Below are 17,823 nucleotides of genomic sequence, written 5' to 3'. Positions count from 1 at the left end.
CTGCGAAATGAACGAAACGAAAAAAGACAAGCAGCAAACTACAAAACCGACATGTGACAACACGAAGAAAGTCTACGCCGCAACCGCCACAACAACCGGTGGCGCCTCAACCTCAATCTCGCCCTCCATGTCCATCTCCATCCCCTCCACCCCCTGTTGCTTGTGACCTCCACTCCTCCCCCAAAATTCCGCCAACCTCGCCCTCACCTCCGCAACGCTCGTCCCCCCTCCTCCTCCTTCACCTTCCCACTACCAACCACAACCCCCTCCAACGCCCTCACAACCAACTCGGCCAGCCTCTCTACATCTCCTGCGCCAAACATGGCCGCGTCGTACTCGAGATCCAGCGCCAGCCGCCCGCCGCACGGCGACTCGGTGAACTCGAACATGAGCGGGTACTTGGCGCCCTGCGCGTGCGCGGGGAGGATCACGGTCTGCGTTTGTTCTGCTTCGACCTGGATGTGGTCGGCTTGACTTTTGTTGGAGGAGGAGGACGAGGGGGTCGAGGGCAACGCAAAGCGCGGCACCCGCGTGCTCGTCTCGTGCGCCGTGTGGTACGTGACCATGCAGTCAAAGAGCTGCTTCTCATCGTCCACACCACCAACAGCGCGCGCCACGTCCCTCAGCGGGCAAAAATGCGTCAGCGACGCCTGCGTCGACGCGGCGACAGCCGCCAGGAGCTCCGCGACGCTGTTCGCGCCTTCCTCTCCGCGGGCTTCCGCAAGCGGAATCCTGATCGCCACGCGGTCGAGCAGCAGCCCGACGACGTCGCCCGTGCCCGGCTCGCTGCGGTTCGCGTACGGCGCGCCGAGGACGATGTCGGCGGCAGCGGGGAGGGAGGTCAGCGTGGCGAGGGTGAGCGCTACCGCGGCCAGCGCGATGCTGTGGGGTGGGACGCGTGCGGCGGCGGCGGTGCGCTTGAGGGCGAGGTGCAGGCGCGGGGGGATGGAGATGCGGCGGTGGGAGCCGTGGTGGGAGGGCTGTTTGGACGTGAAGGTTGTCAGGAGGTTTGGCGTCGTCGAGGCGAGGTGCTGGCGCCAGAAGGAGGAGAGCGGTGCCGAGGGAGGAGGCAGCGTGGCGGTCCAGGCCGTCCAGGTTGCGTAGGGGTCGTCGTCGTCGTCGCCAATGTTGTTGTTGTCGTCTGGCGCAGTTGAGGAGACGTCGGCAGCAGGGGAAAGGGGCGAGGGCGAAGCGTAGGAGCTGGTCAACTGGTCCAGGAGCACGGCGAGCGCCGTCGCATCTCCGACTACGTGCGACATGGTGATGACAACGACGGTCGCCGCGGCATTCTCAACGAGCACCTTGACGCGTACGGGCTGGTCGACGGCAAGATCAAACGGCGTGTTGATCTCGGCCTGTATCAAGGCATCGACATCGTCAGCCAAAGCAGCACCGCAATCCAACACTTCGGGCCCCTCGATCTCATCGCCCACCACGCGCGCAGGAGTGCCGTCCACGGCGAGGTATCGCGAACGGAGGACCGCGTGCTTGGCCATGACGTGCCGAAAGGCCTGCGCGAAGCGCGCGTGGTCGAAGACTCCGTGGAAGCGGAAGGCAAACGGCATGTTGAACGCGCCGCTGTCGGGCGCCGTCGCGTACGTGGCGTAGAACTCGGCCTCGAGGTACGACAGCGGCATGACGGGCTTTGTGTGCACGCGCGGAGCGCTCAGGAAGGGGACGACGGACGAGTCGGAGAGGTCTTCTCCATTTTCGATTGAGCCGGCGTCCAGAGCGGCGGCCAGGTCGCGCAGCACGAGGTGGCGGATGACGGTCTTGAGCGAGACGGAGCGGGCCAGCGCCTGCGAGAGCTGCTGCGCGACCTTGATCTGAAGCAGCGAGTGCCCGCCGAGGTCGAAGAAGTTGTCGAGAGCGCCAATCTCGCCGACGCGGTGCTCAGGGGTTGTCAGCGTGTCCTGCCACACCTTGGCCACGAGCCTCTCCGTGTGCGACTCCAGCGGCGTCGAGTCGGACGATCCGAGCTCGACTTCCAGCGCCTCGAGCGCTTTGCGGTTCACCTTGTGGTTTTGGTTCAGGGGCAGGGCGTCCATGGGCACGATGCGGTTCGGCTGGCAGTAGTACGGCAGATTCGCCTGCACCGCAGCCCTGAGGGCGCCGACGTCAATGTCGACGGGCGTGACAAAGGCAACCAGGCTGTTGGCCGAGAGCACCACGGCCACGGACGCGGTGGCCGGGTACGCCTTGCGCACCATGGCCTCGACGTCCAAGATGTCGACCCGGGAGCCGCGCACCTTGACCTGGTTGTCCGTCCGCCCAATCACCTGGAGCTGCATGTCGGGCGTCCACCTGCCAACATCACCAGTCCGATACATGGTCATGCCCAAATCGGGGTGGAAGGGGTCGGGCAGGAAGACTTGCCGCGTCTTTTCCGGCAGCTTCAGGTAGCCTGGCGTGACTTGGACACCGGAGAGAAGAATCTCGCCTGTGCAGCCGACCGGGACGGGCTGGTTGTCCTGGTCCAGGACGTAGCTTGCCATGCGTGGGAGCGGGCGCCCGGCATTGATTGGCTCGCCTGCCCTGCAGTACGAGTAGTTGACCGAAAGCGTGGCCTCAGCTGGTCCATAGGCGTTGATGAGGTATCTCTCTCTGCCCCACTTGTCCACAATTGTTTGGGGCGCGCCTTCGCCGACGAGTGTGATCTAAGATGGTGAGATTGCGCCTTGGTAACGTTTGGGATTGTTCTACTCACTACTCGCAAATTACTGTAGGAAGTATGGTCGAGCGTGCCGAGCATCGAGGGCGTGATGAATGCTGCGTCGGCAATGCGCAGGTGACCGAGCGGGTCGTTCTCGTCCTTGAGCACAAATACGCCACCGTAGAGGAGCGTTGAAAATATCTCCATGACGCAAATGTCGAAGCCGTAGGCGACGACTTGGGCGTTTCTCTGACCGGGGACCGTGTGGGCCCTGGCGATTGGGTTTGCTAGGCAGGAAAGTATTCCCGAGTTTTGAAGTTGGACACCTGCGCAATATTAGGTCATGTCATTTGAAAGTGAGGGGAGAGGCTTGCCTTTGGGAATACCGGTGCTTCCAGATGTAAAGATGAGACAGACGACGTCGTCGTCAGCTGGAGTGTCATCCTGCTTGGGCAAAGTCAAATCTTCAAGAGCATTCTCCTCGAGTATCTCGTCGACTGAGAGAGCAGTGACGCCCTCGAGCTTCTGACCGACAGTTGTTTTTGAGGGGTACAAGACGAGGTCAGTCTCAGCCAGCTCCAGCATGAGACGTTGACGCTCATGCGGAATCTTGTGGTCAATAGGCAAATAAGCAGAACCTGTCTTCAGGATAGCGAGTATCGCCACAATCCACCCAACGGAGCCGTCGGCGAGGACCGCAATGAATTTGGACTCTGATCCCGTGCTCAAGAGTCTCAAAGCCACGATGCTGCTACGGCGATCGAGTTCTTCGTAGGTGATTGACACGCTACCAGATTCGAGTGCGGGCAAAGATCCGAATCGTTTGGCGGCCATGGCGAACGCTGCTGTCAGGGTGCGAGGTCCCGCATATGGCTCCCGAAGCCCTTCGAAGCCGTCGACCAAAAGCCTCGTCTCACCAGGAGTCATCATGGAGCTCGACACCTCCCCGAGACCACGGTTCCAGGCGCCTTCGACCATGGCGAACAGCACGTTTTCAAAGTGGTGGGACATGCGCTCCATGGTGGCAGCCTCGAAGCGGTCGTGGCGGTAGATGAATCTCGCTTCGAGAGAGCCATCAGACGACTCGATCAGGATGCTCAAAGGCAACTCAGAGGTCTCTGTCGCTCTGATGTTGTATGGTGCGGGGACGTCGGTAGACGTCCAACTTGCCTGAGGAAAGTCGTACTGCAGAGCGAGCAGTGTCTCGAACAAGTCGGTCGCCTTGGTACCCGTGGCTGATTGGATGAGAGCGTTGGATGAAGTTTGGTAATTGCTCATCTCGCACAGGGATGTGAAAACATCCCGCAAGAGCTCAAAACTCGAACTTGTCGAGCCCAGACGCACGCGGAGGGGAAGTGTACTGAGCAAAGGCCCACAGACTTCTGCGATCCCCTCGACAGGAACATTCCGACCTGCCAGTACTGCTCCCATGATTATGTCCTTGGAAGCGCAATATTTCGAAAGGACCACCGCCCAGGCGCTGTAGAATATAGCTGCAGGCGTGACTTTGGCGACCTGGGCGACTCGATCCAAGTCTGATGGCGAGACGCGGAGGGGGACCGATTCCTCCGACTGTCTCTTGGACGTTGGCGTCGAGCTTTGGGGAAGCGTGAGGCGAGGTAGGACATCAAGTTGACCGATCTTGCTCGCCCAGTACTTCCTGGCATCCTCGGACTGGGAATCCTGCAAAGACCTGATGGACTTGGAGACTGCGGAAAAGCTCGGTCTTGGCGGGATGGCATTTCCACCAGCGGTGAGCGCAAAGTCGTTCACGAAGCTCGCGATAGACCATCCGTCAGTCAGACTGTGGTGGACTGTCCAAGTCAACCGTGTACGCTTTCCAGGAGATGTCAAAAGCTGGACGGAAGACAAGGAGGAGATATGTGGTAGTTCCAGAGCTGCCGGATCACAGTCCTCCCAGTGGTCAATCCTGCGGCAAGCTTCGTCAAACTCCTCGTCAATAATGAAGTCTTCCGTCCAGTCCATCGAGGGCCTCTCGTGGATGAGTTGCACTCCTGCGCCCTCCGACAGTAGGAATGTCGATCGATATATTTCGTGCTGACCGATGGCTGCAAACCAAGTTTTTCTGAGCTCGAATGCTACGTTTTGTCCACTTCGGAGATCAAATGTCGCGCTGACTCGAATGTAGTTGACAGTGGGCGACTCGAGGGTGCCATGTATCATCCTCAGCTGCATTTCAGTCATAGGTGCGACTCTGGTGACAGAAGTTGGCTTGTTTCCAAAGTAATTCTCCACTGGCTGCCACAGCTCTTGCTCTTCCATTTCACTGTCGGATTGATCGGCCGAAACCTCGACTGCGACTCTGGTCAAAGCTTGGCTGATGGCTTCGGCAGAGTCCAGAGAAAAGACCTGGGGAACCGTGATTGAGTAAGAATGCTTTCTCAAGGTTGTTGTGATCCGGACAGCTGCAAGAGAGTGGCCTCCAAGGTCCCGGAAAGATGTTTCGCTGGAAATGTCGGATGGACGGACACCAAGTGCGATTCTAAACGCCTCGATAACCGCTTGCTGAGGATCCAAATCTTCTCTGCTGGCGTCGGAATCTTCGACTTCATCTTGCACGAGACTTCGAAGTGCTTTCAGGTCAATCTTCCCATTGCTTGTCATGGGAAGTTGATCAAGAGCCACAATGTTGTCCGGTACAAGGAAGCTCGAGTATTCCTGGAGGAGGGTCTCCCTCAATCCTTCAGCGGCACTGGACGGAGTGACAAAAGCGTGAAGACGTCCCCCTTCCATCACCGCGGCCGCTGCTGTCACCGCACTGACGCTCATCAGAGCTGGCTCGACTTCGGTCTCCAGATTAACCAAAAACCCTCGGTTCTTTACCAAGCTATCCTTGCGACCAGCAAAGGTGATTCCATTAGGGGTCATCGTGCCAAAGTCACCGCTCTTGTATGTTCTTTCGCCCTTGTGAATCACAAAAGCTTTCTCGGTCCGCTCTGGATCATTGAAGTAGCCGACGGCGAGTCCGAGGCCACCAATGCATATCTCTCCTTCTTCTGCCTCGTTTCCAGACTCGTCTAGCAGAATGACGGAAGTGTTGTTGACTGGATATCCCAATACAATTGGACTGCCTGGCTGTAGCTCTGCCATCAGGGTGACACAGGTGGCTTCCGTAGGGCCATAAGCGTTCCAGACTTTGCGTTTCGGGGTTGCCCAGGCATTCACTAGAGCTTCGGAAGGCTTCTCACCGCCGAGCAGGACAGACTCGACCGAATCATAGCCTGAGGATGGATCCAGAGCCATCAGGATGCTTGGTGTCAGGGGAAGCTCAGTGCACGTCTGTGCTGCCCTTGCAAAGGTTTCGGGGCTGGCGATGACAAGACAGCCTCCATTGCAAAGTGTGCTGAATAGGACGCCGGCACAGCCTACGAGGATGACATCAGTGATGATTCTAGTGCTTTGCTACTCTTTAACTTACCATCGAATGCGATGGAGAAAAGCATCAAGATCCTGCTACGCGATGTGACCTTGACGTTGAAAGAGGATTCTTGGCCGTTGCTTCGCGCGTAATTTGCCATGGAGCGATGCGCCACCATGACTCCTTTTGGTTTGCCTGTAGATCCAGAGGTGAAAATGATGTACGCCAAGTCGTCCCGGGAAGGCGCTTCTGCTGCAGACGAAGCGTGATCGTCGTCGAACACCATGTCTTCGTTCCGGAAAAACACCACATCGTATGCCGCGAGCGAAGTGTCCAAGGCTTCGGTGCAGACAAGGGTCTTTGCGCCCACGATTTCAAGAGTGGTCTCAATCCGCTCAGGACCCCAGGAACTCAGGTCAATTGGTACGTAGCAAGCCCCCAACTTCAAAATGGCGAGGACAGCGACGACCATCGCTGGTGATCGAGCTGCCAACAGAGGAATGTTGTCGCCTCTCTTGAGTCCATGGCTCTTCAGTCTTTGGCAAAGGTTGCTCGATGCGATGTCGATCTCGTGGTAGGTGTATTGGCGAAGGGAAGATGTTCCTTTGGTCCAGTCGTCAAGAGCAGGGAGCGATCCATGCTCCTTGGCACATTTTGCGAAGAGGTCGACAATGGAGCCCATTTTGCAGATTTTGGGTAAGTTCTAAGAGTGTCGAGGAGTTGATGAGCTCAAGAGATCAGCCAGAACAAGGACGACGGGTGATTTGTCTTGAAGATGTTGTGATCCGGGCGGGGAGAGAGAAGTAGAAGTTTGAAGTTGGATTATCACGGCGATAATCCCAAGTACCCAGGGCAACATGGACTGAGATGATGAAAAGCGATGTGATTGAAGACCTTGACGATGCGTTAGACTTATGTTGTTTGGTGATTGTGGAAGGGGACTTTCCTAAAGGGGCCGCATACCAACCGAGAATAGTCGCCGATCTACGTTTGGACCATACCCGGTCTTTCTCCAGCAGAGCCGTTTCTGGAGATCATTTACTCGCCGCGAGTGGCTTTGAGTAGACTCGACTCAGCTTACTTCCAAAATACCACGTCTTTACCGACATTGAAGCCATGCTTCCACATTTGCAGGCTGCAAAGGCCTCATTCCGAGATCGAAGATTCGCGCGACGTCAAAGGGGGAGGATGCAGCCTTGCAGGGCGCGAATCGTGGTTTCACTCGCTGATGCTTCATCCGGGATTTCTCCCCCTTCGATCTTGGCCCGCTCTTGTTGGATCGGTGCTTTGGGAACCAAAGAATGCGTCCTCGAGATGACGAGAACATTGCATGTCTGAGCTCTTTGGTGTCGAATTAGATGTTGAAACCATGGTTCTGTGTCAAGAAGGAAAAGCAACCCTGCAACAATCCTTGGCCAAGCTTTCCAACACCCGGTGATCATGCACTATCCGTGCTGCTCCTGAGAGTGCACTGTTCTCTGAGGGAAGCCCGCTTGTGGGACTGTGAGGACGAGGATGCCAACCCGGTGGAGGACTCTTGCAGTTGTCCGAAGATCGTGAGAGAGCCTCTTGCTGACCTGATCCCAAGTACCAACGGCGACTTTGTAGGCAGGATGCCTCGACTGATGTTAGATTCCCATCTCACTGTCCCGTCTCGCAGTTGTCGGAGCCATCCGCGGACGTCCGTGGATTGGATTCTGCGGTGATTATGCTCTTCTATCCAGATGAATTGCTGTTGTCAGTCATACGTTCCGAACAATGCCTTACCATCAGGAGACAGAGACTGGCATTCAGACTCGTCCAAGTAGAGCTTATTCAAAAGGATGAGAAATCGCAACTTACGCAAGTCACTTCTCTCCCATCAGATCACCATCACTTGCGAACTTTGGCGCGAAGCCTCCTGACTCGCCAAAATGGACTTCCAAGACGCCTTTTTCGCTCAGTCTTCCAAACATCTTTCTCATGACCTTTTCTTTCTCTTGGGGAGATATTCCTCCAAGAAACCCGCAATCTCAGCAGCCTCCATCATTTCCAGACTTGGCAGAGTTGCAAATTTGTCTCTTATCGTTCTTTTCACTGTAGTTGTTGGGATTGTAAGTCATGACTGCTCCCCAGATGCGGATTGAACTTACCATTTTGAAGGTCATTGCCGATGTTGTCTACAAGCTTTACTTCCATCCGCTTGCCAAATATCCCGGCCCATTTCTGGCAAAAATCACAAATCTCTACTCGGCGTATCACTCCTGGAAAGGTGACATACCTATCGACCAATGGAGATGCCACCAGAAATACGGGGACAAAGTTCGATATGCCCCTAACAAGGTCATGTTCAACTCTGCGAGTAGTCTGAAAGGTTTGTTCCAACCTCTTGTGAAGTGCTTGAGTAGGATCTCTGCTAACAGACTCCCGTGAAACAGACATTTACGGACATGGCAAGAATGTCATCAAGGGAGAGAGTTACCTTGTTGCTGTCCACTTTGTTCCCAACACAGTCACAGCCCGAGACCGCAAGGAGCACGCCCGCAAGCGTCGCGTAGTCAGCCAAGGCTTTTCCGACGCCGCTCTCAAGTCTTACGAACCCGCCATCATGAGGCATGTCCAGAAGTTCCTGCAGGTGCTTCCCCTTGGCCTGAGCCCAGATCCAATGGTAGCACCTCTTGACCAGGAAGGATGGTCTCGGCCGCAGAACATGGCTCGGTGGTGTAAGAAATGCCCGCTGTGTCAAGCCCGAGGGGCATGCTAATTTCTCAAAGGCGATTTCTTAACTTTCGATATCATGGCAGAAGTCATCTTTGGCATGGAGTACAATCTGATGCAGAAGCCGGAACATCGATATGTCCTTGAGGCCATTTCAGACTCCAACGTCCGAATTGGATCTGTCGGGCATGCTCCCCAACTGCTTTGGCGACGCATTGACCGAAAGCTCTTTCCAAAGGCAATTCTTGGGCGCAACCGCTTCCTTGGATTCACCAAGCAAATGCTGCAGGACATTGCGGCCAAGGACAAGCTGGGGATCCGAAGCCACAACAACATCTTTTCTGCTTTGATGAAGGCAACAGATCCAGAGACTGGATCCGGTTTCGGTCTTCCGGAGGTGGCATCGGAGAGCACGACCCTCATAGTTGCCGGTACGTGAATTCGACTGCCGAATTGAAACAGCCTCTCTGACGCTTCCAACAGGTGCTGACACAACCTCCACCATCATGGCCGGTGCCTTCTTCTACCTCTCCCACAACCCAGCCGCTTACGCTCGGGTTGTCGAAGAGGTCCGCTCCACCTTTTCTTCGGCAGCATCCGTCCGCACTGGGCCGCAGCTCAGCAGCTGCGTCTACCTCCGCGCCTGCATCGACGAAGCCGCCCGGCTCTCCCCTGCCGTCGGCACTGCCCCTTGGCGCACGGTCCTCGACGGCGGCATCGCCATTGACAACGAGTACATTCCCGGCGGCTGCGAAGTCGGCGTGTCGACCTACTCAGTCCAGCACAACGAGCGCCATGTCAGCGGGGACCCGTTCGAATACCGGCCGGAGCGCTGGATTGCAAATGAGGCGGAGGGCGGAAGAAAAGAAGTAGACAGCATCCACAGTGTGCATGCACCGTTTTCCATTGGACCAAGAGGATGTATCGGCAAAGGGCTAGCCATGAATGAGCTCATGCTCACTTTTGCGGCTGTCTTGGTCGAGTACGATTTCAAGCTTGTTGAGGGCGAGAGGCTGGGAGAGGGAGATCCGGGTGCTGAGTGGGGGCGTCATCGAGTCGGGGAGTATCAACTCTACGACCATGTGGTGAATGCGAAGGATGGGCCGCTGTTGAGTTTCCGCCCGAGGGCTTAGACGAAGACCGGTGCAGGCAAGAGCGGTAGCTTTGACAATAATATGAAAAATGACATGTTTTCTGCAAGAAACGTTTCTGGGGCGATTTCTCCCTGGTCTTGGTGTTGAAAGGCTGGCCACTTAAGCGCCGGAGTGGGTTGCTGCAGGGTGACGTATCAGCGGGTGACGAAAGACATTATTGACTGCAAGGCTCTTGAGGGGCCAAGGCAGACTCTGGGTGGCAGGGTACCATTCAAGCTCATATGGGCCGGGAGATAAAGAGCATCTCCTTACTGGAAGGAAGGTGCAGGGAGCAGTCAAGTGCTTGGGTCTAGCATGACTTACAGCAAAGCCCCAGCTGGTTGAGAGTTTCTTTCGTCATGATCTGAGACATGCATGCCAGAAATAGGTGGTAGTCAAGGGGTGTTCGAAGCGCGTAGTCACATGAGGAGGCGAAGGGAGGGAAGAGGAAAGAGCAGGGCAGCGCTTACCGAAACGGGCAGGTCTACGGTCTCCGAAGTGGAGGCGAAGGAAGACATGCTTGCAAAAATCAGGCCATTCAAGTGGCTCAGACCATTGCAGGTTCTAGAACCAGATTGTAGAATTTGGTCGAAAATTCATGTGCTTAATTCCCCGTGTTCCTTCCTTGGCCCCCGTTTTGCGTGTGTCCATTCCTTGTGCTCGCGGCCGTTGTATGTCTGACATCCTTTCTAACCCTTGTACTCCAAATCTGAACAACATTTCCCAAATGAGATTGCTGCACTGTCAAGCTGACTCTGGCAGCTTTCCGAATACGGTTTCCAGTTGCATCACTGCCAGTCGAAGGTTCATCGCATCCAGCTCCCCGCCCAGACCAGCCGCGTCTTCGAGGTCGTTCAACCGCGCAACGCAATTTCGCATCATCATAAATGTTTCTCGGGCCTTTTGCAGTGCCAATGAGACCAATGACTTCCTGATGACATCGAGCGGTTCTTGGGACGATATTTGGTGTTCGCCAAGGGTGATGCGTAGGGAGAGTGAGTCGTCGCGCTGTCGTTCGGAAAACCGTAGTAGCCAGCGAAATACGAGGCTTAACGACATGGTCATCAGGAAAAGTGTTTGGTGATCTGACTGGCAGCGCGAGCAACGCAAAAGAGCCATCGAGGTGTTTAGCGCATCGAGGCTGGTTGCCAGGATGGTGTCGCTACGAATGTTTTCGTATTGTCGCTCTGTGTCTTTGAGCCGGACGAGCCCTTCGGCTTGGATGCGCAAGCACTCGCAGTGTTGCTTTGGTGGTACCGGTGGGGAGGTGAAAGTATTCGTCGACGATACGTGGTCATGGAAGGCAGTTGTCTGTGTGTCCGGAATTCTACATTCTAGTTCGGGGTTCCCATATACCGACAGAGGTGGGCTGAAAAGGGCATTGATGTCGATTGGATTAGAATCTAAAAGACAGAGTCTTAGCTTCAAGCTTAGCGGTGCAGGTTTGATGTATGAATGCACCGAGGTGTGTGCCACGACTTTTGCTGCCAAGCCTCGCTCTCTGCTCTCTGCTCTTGCAGGTGTAGCCGACATTGTGATTGAGGGTAACGTGTCGCCCCGAGGTAGTGGACTCAAGACTTACCTAGGCATGGATCTATCAGAGTATTATCAATGGGAAGGCTGGTGAACTATCTAACAGTCAGTTTAATTCATATTGAACCGAGAGTGCAGCTTCTTCGCCGATATTACTCACATTCCACTGGTCTTGCATGTCGAGATCAAATGTAAAATCTTCGAGAGAATCGGAATTCGAGCTGCTTGAGCCACCAACTCGTGACATTGGCGTCAAGTGGCCATAAAGAGAAAAGTAATCGCCTTCAGTCTTGTCGATTCCAGAAAGCCCACGTGCCAGTTCCGGCTCAGGGGTTGAGGCTGCCGGCTTGGAGACGCAAGAGTCGCTGCGATGACGGGGAGAAGGAAGACATGGCGGTGTGGTTTGTCCTCCAGAGGCCGCCTCGCTCATTTGGCGCAGACGTTCCAATGTCTTCTTGTTCCTAGAGCCCTTGGGTTTGCCGAGTTTTGCAGCGTAAGAGTAAACGCATTCGACGCCGGAGTCGAAACATCTGCTGCATGGCTTTGTTCCGGAGCAGCGGACTTTCATCTGGTGACAGAGGTTACAAGCGGCGCGAAGCTTCTTGGTTGCTCGGTTCTGAGGGCTCCCCGTCTGTGGTGGAGAGACCGCGCGGACAGCTTCTGAGGTCATGGTTGGTCGATCACTGCAGAACTTGGCGTAAGGTTGGAGAGAAACAAGAAGTGATAAGAGCCAAGATGCACACGACAGCGAGCCAATTTGGTACTTGGATGCAGCGCTTTGGGCCATTTTATTCAAAACCAAGCTTTGGGGCGGCAAAGCCACTGGCTTGCGGGGCGGACCGCGTAGTTCAAGCAAAAGGCATGTCCACGGGTCTTGCTGACAGACTCCATGGAGATGGCTTGGGTTCTGATTCGACACGCGTGGATGCAGGATTCGGATTCCACGATATGTTTAGGCCGTTGATGTTTGTCCCGCCGTGGCGTTCGAGGGCGGTGTCGACATTCTGCGCGACATGACTTTCTGTACCCTGAAGTTGCCTTAGCGAAATCCCTCGGCCCTCCATGGTCTGAGTCGCTTACTTGGAGCTAGTCTCGCGAATGCGAAAAGGTCGCTAATGTCTCGAGCATGAAGTGAGGTTGGTGCTGACTGGCTCGGCTTTGCTCTTTCTCAATATGGGCTGTGGTGACGCCAAGGCCTTCGTGGCTGCTGTAATAGATTGCATCTCGTTGGCTGACGGCGGGAGTGGCTGGGGACCCTTTTTTCTTGCTTTTCGTATTGGCTGGCTTGCGCCTCATTCAAGACCGCAATGGGGTATTGGATGATCTCACTGCATACCTCGACCATGCGACTGGGCTCGAACAAGACCGAAAACTTCAGGTACCTGGATGGTTGGCATGGAGTTTTAGGCAGGCACCTGTTTACGGATTGATCCGCCCCCACCCCTTCCAGCCTACGTGGCCCCCAAGTGGTGAGACCCTGCCTGCGCTCCAGAGGAGTGGAGCGACCTCCGGAAAATGCTACAGTACCATTGGGTTATGGATTGCCCCTCTCAAGTGTTGCGCGGCCGTTCATGGATGTCGGTGCGGACTGGTGGTTCGAAGAAATGATCAATCTACGTAGATGAGATGCTCGACTGGTTTTCAAAACTTGGAAAGAGCGTTGTTCTTGGTCCAACACTCCGAAATCTCTTCCTGCTGAAAAATCGAGGGCAATGGCAACAGTGGGGTGTCGAATGCTTCACATGCAAGCTATTTTGGCATCTGCATGTGTATACATTTTGACGGCGCGTACGCAATGCCGATTTTGTCGGTGAACCCTGCGCCCCCGGGATCCAAGAGGTCAGCCAGGCCCTAGAGAGAAGTCCATGTCATTGAGCAGTGAATTCCAATTGGGCGTGTCCAGCCCCGGTGCGACATCAAAGAAGTCTGACCAGAGCTGGTCCCAGTCCTCACTCGGCTCGACAATGCCGCCTTGGGGGCCTTCGCTCCACGTGTGCGGCACATCATCCGCGCCTTTGCTAGCTTTTGATTCTCCGGGATCGCCGAGCTCTTCGCAGTCCTTTCCATAGGAAGGAAATGGAGTGTTCGTGCCGGCAACTGCAGACTCGGCATCTTGCTCGGCCTGCCCTTTGTGCTTTTGCAACATGTTCCGAATTGTGTCGATGCCTTTTTGAATTCCTTGGTTGGCAATAGTTGACTGCTGTTGGTCTTTTTCCAGCACTTTGCACGCAGCCATGACTTCGGCTTTTCGTGCTTGCACGTGGGGCTCATTTGGATCAAAGCAGGCGTTGGTTGCAAGAATAACGGTAGCCATGAAGACGTGTTGCATGACGTGGGCGAATCGAGTGCCGTCCAGCTCGCGGGGCTCTAGATCATCCATGGATTTGCGCAGCTCCAGAACAGTGTGCGCGGCTCTTATGCAGGTCATCCGGCTGAAGGCGTATTTGGGGTTGGATGATCCTTCGAGAAGGAAGGGCCTGTGGAGCCGACAGATCCTCGTTTGGGCGCTGAAGTGAATCATGGTCCGCTGCCACGCGATGTAGGGTCTTTCTCGGCAGATATTTCTGCTCCGTTGGATATTGGCCGAGTCCAACTGGAAGAAAAACGGAAGGTCCCTGAGGTGGTTTTGTAATTTGGTGTCTAGACTGAGTACCACTTCGTAGTCAAGCTCTCGCGGGTCGACCAGTGTAGATGGCAAGGTATCGACTACTTCCCGGCACAGCTCAGCGAGCTTGACCCGTTGGATAAAGGAAGACATTGACGTCGGTACTGAGAGAGGAAGATTGTAATGAGCGTCGGCGGTCGTGATCAGCTCATCGTCAGCATTAGCGGGATAGGATACTCTCATTTGCTTTGGGTTAATAGCATATGTGCCCTCTTGGGGCCCTCCCAGAAATGATAGAAGCCAGTCAGACGCTACAATGTGCCACCAAATACGTCGTTTTACTTCAACCTCGACCATGTTTGCGCCCTTGGTACGGCGTTCTTGCTGGCTGTGAGGTGTGTCGAGGTGATGGATTCGCAACGCCTGGGCCATGAGTAAGCCAGAACACCGTAGCAGATGGAATGTGGTCGAAAAGCCGTCCGAGTTGCTAAACAAATGCGTCAAAATGCTGATGGATTGAAGGGCCATCAGCGAAGGCTTGACTGGCCGTCCATCTTGCTCGACCAGCGAGATGGCGAGTTTGCTAAAGACATTGAAGGCATTCCTTGCAGTAGCAGGGCCGACTTGAAGTCTGTCGCTGAGGTTCTTGGTCCAAAAATAAGCGCTGCTGGCGAAAATGCTGAATAGCAAGAGGAGCGTGATGGAGTCGGGCTCTTGTCCTTCGACTAAGCCTTGGTACGTCTCTTCGACAAGGATTCGAGTAGACGGGACATGGAGGACTCGATATTTGCAGTCCACAATCATTGCAAAATGGTCGAAGAGTTCAAGAGCATGCTTCCGGGCGGGGAGCTGGTCACAAAGCCGTCCAGATACTGGCTTTTGGGTCTTGCCGGCTGCGCTCGCAAGGAGATGCACATTCGAAGGACTACTGTCGGCGCCCTAATTTGCCAAAAGAATCAGTATGCAACGGACAGGAACTTGGGGGCCTAGGGCCGGACCAATTGATGAAGACCGTTGATGTGTAAAGCAGAAAGACAAGGGGACGATCTTTGGGCAGAAGGAAAAGAACTCTTAATGTCTAGTAAGCATGGATAGAGAGAATGAAGGCAATGTGGGGTTAAGAGAAAACACGGGAGCATTTGCAAACCTAAAAGTGGAACAGGACTATTCATGCTCATAGTAATCAGAGGAACTTGAAGTACTCAGGGATCTTGAAAAAATAGAAGTAGAGAAAAGGAGCATTGAGAAACTTACTGCATGTGTAGGTAGACTCAAGACAGAATTCGGTGTCGTCGCGATGCCTTCCAGCCACCTCGACGTGTCGTCATTACCAATCTCGTCGGGATCTTGCGTCTCGGGTTGTGTAACAGTAATGGCGCCGTGGCGGACGAGCGCCATTGACGAGGGCAGAGTCGGCGGACCATGGCTGTCGGTTTGGGCGGAAGCAGTCTTTTTGAAAACAGCCTGCTCGAGATTTTGTAGTCTTTGCAGGATGTCTTCAATTTGAGGGAGAGCAGGAGGACCATGCACAGCAGTCGTCGGGGTGGTGGAAACAGGACCTTGGCCGGCGTACACGCACTGCGCGCTCCTCTGCGCGCAATTGCTGCATGGCTGCGTCCTGTCGCACCGCAACTTTTTTGTCCGGCAGAGCTGACAAGACACCGAGGGCTGGGTCCACCTTTGCCCTGTTGCAATGGGTTGGCCTTGCGCGTTGCGCTTCATTGCCGAATGTGTGAGTGGAGGTCAGAGTGGTTCGGAAGGGTCCGCGGGGATGAAGAACGATCTGGTTGTTTGCGTGCTCTCTTTGGCCCCCAAGGATGATCCTGCCCGAGGCTGTGGCGCCAAACTGCTGTGGCACACACGACTGCTCGACTACTGCACATCAACTTTGTAGTAGGTTTTGAATGCTCCTCGTCCTCGCAGCCCCTCGCTCCATGAATTTTTCTCTATTACTATGGGTTTGCAACATGGATTGCTTTTAGTCTGCCCTCAATTCCGGCCATGAATACTCCCCGTTCCCCGTTTGCATTCCGTTGTTGTGCCACAGCATTTACTAACTGCATAACGGCAAGCCAACCCTCCGCGGGGGCTCCGCGGATCCAGGTGCAACCAGTATGTCGATTGCTTTATTACCACCGCTTGTCAAGCAAATGCCAAACAGCACACAAGCCTTTTTGTTCAACTTTGCCACAGAGCTTCTTCCAAAATGCTCGACCAAAACAACGGGCTGCAGCCACCAAACGGAGGCCTTCGTGCCTGGAGCGTTGTCCTTGGATCCTTTCTCTTGCAAATGTCCTCTTTCGGATACATCAATGCGTGAGTATTGAATCTTTCCGCAATGAATTTAGTACTGATGAATGTCAGTTGCGGGATCTTCCAGTTTTACTACCAAGAAGTATTGCTCCCAAACAAGTCATCCCAGCAGCTTGCATGGATCACGACATTGCAAGTCTTTCTCCTGTTCGCGCTTGGTCCTCCCGTGGGACATCTCGTGGACAAATACGGTTCAAGGCCCGTGATTGCGCCATTTGCAGCCCTTGGAGTCCTGGCCCTCGGTTTGCTTAGCCTTTGCAAGGAGTACTATCAGATCATGCTCTGCCAGGGTCTGCTCTTCGGCTTGGCCACTTCGGGAACTACGCTTCCAGCAGTCGTCAGTGTCTCCCAGTGGTTTTCGACCAAGAGAGGTCTGGCAGTTGGTCTGGCTAGCAGCGGTAGCAGTTTCGGGGGCGTCTTTTTCCCGATAATGGTTTCCAAGCTGATCCAAAATCGTGGATTTCCGGCCGCAGTACGATGGTCTGCCTTGATTGTCGGCGTCAGCCTTTTCATTGGAGTCCTCTGCTGTGCCAGCCCCTTTCCATCCAAGAGAGCTCAGGTCCAAGCGCACAGGCGCGACAGCGTCGACGTCGAAAGCAAGCACTCTTGCGGCGATAGCATCAAAAGCAAGCATTCCGACGATGACCAGGACAGCATCTCTGTCGATCCGCCGCGAATCTCGAATGAACCCATGGCGGACCAGAACAAGATTGAAGGCAGCACTACAGAGCAACAGCCGACCAAGGCAAGCGGCTTCAGCGGTCTGCGACACAACGCATTTGCTTGGACTGCATTCGTCATTGGTGGCTTCTTCTGCATGTGGTCTCTCCTGGCCCCTTTCAACTACCTCCCGGAAATGGCTGTGCAGAATGGCATGTCGGTAAACTTGGCGCAATACACCGTCTCTATCGCCAACGCTGGATCCATGATAGGCAGGGTGCTGCCAGGGAAGCTGTCAGATCACATCGGTCAGTTCAATGTCATGTGCCTCGTGACTGCTGGATCCGCCATCACGCTGCTGGCCTTTTGGCTACCGCTGAGCTTCCATCCGTCGAACGCTGGGATCGTCGTCTTTGCGGTCGTGTACGGATTCGTCTCTGGCGGTTTCGTCAGCTTGTGTTCGCCCTGTGTCATTGCTCTGGTAGACGGTCGGCTTGAGGATCTGGGAATCAAGTTCGGACTGGGCTGCATTTGTTTGGCGCTCGGGTAAGTCCTCAAGAGTATGCAGTAATCTTCTACTTCGCTGACCTTGAAATAGTGCACTGGTCGGTCTTCCAGTTCTCGGTGCCGTGCGAGACAATTTGAATGGGTCCTTTCACGGACTTATCGGAGTAGCAGGCGCTGTCATGACCCTGGGATTCATCTGCATGACAATGACAAGAATTAAGAAGGGCGGGTGGAAGTTGACGGCCAAGGTATAATGGGGCATTGGAATGTACAGGTGTCGAGTCTTCCACAACAAGTGTGGAGGGTTGTACAGTCTTTGCGAAGATTCTTTTGTTTCTTTACG

At 54.8% G+C, this 17,823-nt stretch overlaps 5 protein-coding genes across 5 annotated transcripts; 2 read left to right on the top strand and 3 right to left on the bottom strand.

The window, feature by feature from the left end:
- Positions 1-203: 203 nt before the first annotated feature.
- BKA78DRAFT_255633 (uncharacterized protein) lies at positions 204-6,714 on the bottom strand (the record flags this gene model as incomplete). The annotated part of the gene is made up of 6 exons (XM_066885014.1): positions 204-455; positions 528-2,657; positions 2,708-2,979; positions 3,040-3,749; positions 3,840-6,039; positions 6,093-6,714. 6 exons carry the CDS (start codon positions 6,712-6,714, stop codon positions 204-206), a joined length of 6,186 nt encoding a protein of 2,061 aa, XP_066741467.1.
- A 1,231-nt stretch (positions 6,715-7,945) lies between these two features.
- Positions 7,946-9,862, top strand: BKA78DRAFT_333123 (cytochrome P450; the record flags this gene model as incomplete). The annotated part of the gene is made up of 5 exons (XM_066890051.1): positions 7,946-8,125; positions 8,175-8,385; positions 8,450-8,734; positions 8,786-9,160; positions 9,213-9,862. The coding sequence occupies 5 exons, from the start codon at positions 7,946-7,948 to the stop codon at positions 9,860-9,862; spliced, it is 1,701 nt and encodes a 566-aa protein (XP_066741466.1).
- A 712-nt stretch (positions 9,863-10,574) lies between these two features.
- BKA78DRAFT_191450 (uncharacterized protein) lies at positions 10,575-12,305 on the bottom strand. Its single transcript, XM_066883586.1, has 3 exons — positions 11,556-12,305; positions 11,445-11,490; positions 10,575-11,265 (listed from the first exon to the last, which is right to left on the bottom strand). The coding sequence occupies exons 1-3, from the start codon at positions 12,180-12,182 to the stop codon at positions 10,607-10,609; spliced, it is 1,332 nt and encodes a 443-aa protein (XP_066741465.1). The 5' UTR covers positions 12,183-12,305; the 3' UTR covers positions 10,575-10,606.
- Positions 12,306-12,963: 658 nt separating this feature from the next.
- BKA78DRAFT_191448 (uncharacterized protein) lies at positions 12,964-15,739 on the bottom strand. Its single transcript, XM_066883585.1, has 2 exons — positions 15,255-15,739; positions 12,964-14,939 (listed from the first exon to the last, which is right to left on the bottom strand). Exons 1-2 carry the CDS (start codon positions 15,720-15,722, stop codon positions 13,236-13,238), a joined length of 2,172 nt encoding a protein of 723 aa, XP_066741464.1. The 5' UTR covers positions 15,723-15,739; the 3' UTR covers positions 12,964-13,235.
- Positions 15,740-16,206: 467 nt separating this feature from the next.
- BKA78DRAFT_298501 (MFS transporter) lies at positions 16,207-17,734 on the top strand (the record flags this gene model as incomplete). The annotated part of the gene is made up of 3 exons (XM_066886916.1): positions 16,207-16,316; positions 16,365-17,519; positions 17,572-17,734. 3 exons carry the CDS (start codon positions 16,207-16,209, stop codon positions 17,732-17,734), a joined length of 1,428 nt encoding a protein of 475 aa, XP_066741463.1.
- Positions 17,735-17,823: the final 89 nt, after the last annotated feature.

The sequence above is a fragment of the Phyllosticta capitalensis genome (assembly GCF_038381095.1).
Source record: "Phyllosticta capitalensis strain CBS 128856 chromosome Unknown BKA78scaffold_9, whole genome shotgun sequence".
NCBI classification, from domain to species: domain Eukaryota; kingdom Fungi; phylum Ascomycota; class Dothideomycetes; order Botryosphaeriales; family Phyllostictaceae; genus Phyllosticta; species Phyllosticta capitalensis.
This window is presented reverse-complemented; position numbering and strand designations above follow the sequence as displayed.

What these genes read in the sequence shown, in the direction of transcription:
- BKA78DRAFT_191450 (XM_066883586.1), bottom strand. Translation starts at nt 12,182, where the DNA reads ATGGCCCAAAGCGCTGCATCCAAGTACCAAATTGGCTCGCTGTCGTGT. An exon ending in ACATGCAAGACCAGTGGAAT is followed by an intron (nt 11,491 to 11,555) that starts GTGAGTAATATC and finishes ACTGTTAGATAG; the next exon opens with TTCACCAGCCTTCCCATTGA. An exon ending in TCTGATAGATCCATGCCTAG is followed by an intron (nt 11,266 to 11,444) that starts GTAAGTCTTGAG and finishes TCTGTCTTTTAG; the next exon opens with ATTCTAATCCAATCGACATC.
- BKA78DRAFT_191448 (XM_066883585.1), bottom strand. Translation starts at nt 15,722, where the DNA reads ATGAAGCGCAACGCGCAAGGCCAACCCATTGCAACAGGGCAAAGGTGG. An exon ending in TGAGTCTACCTACACATGCA is followed by an intron (nt 14,940 to 15,254) that starts GTAAGTTTCTCA and finishes TTGGCAAATTAG; the next exon opens with GGCGCCGACAGTAGTCCTTC.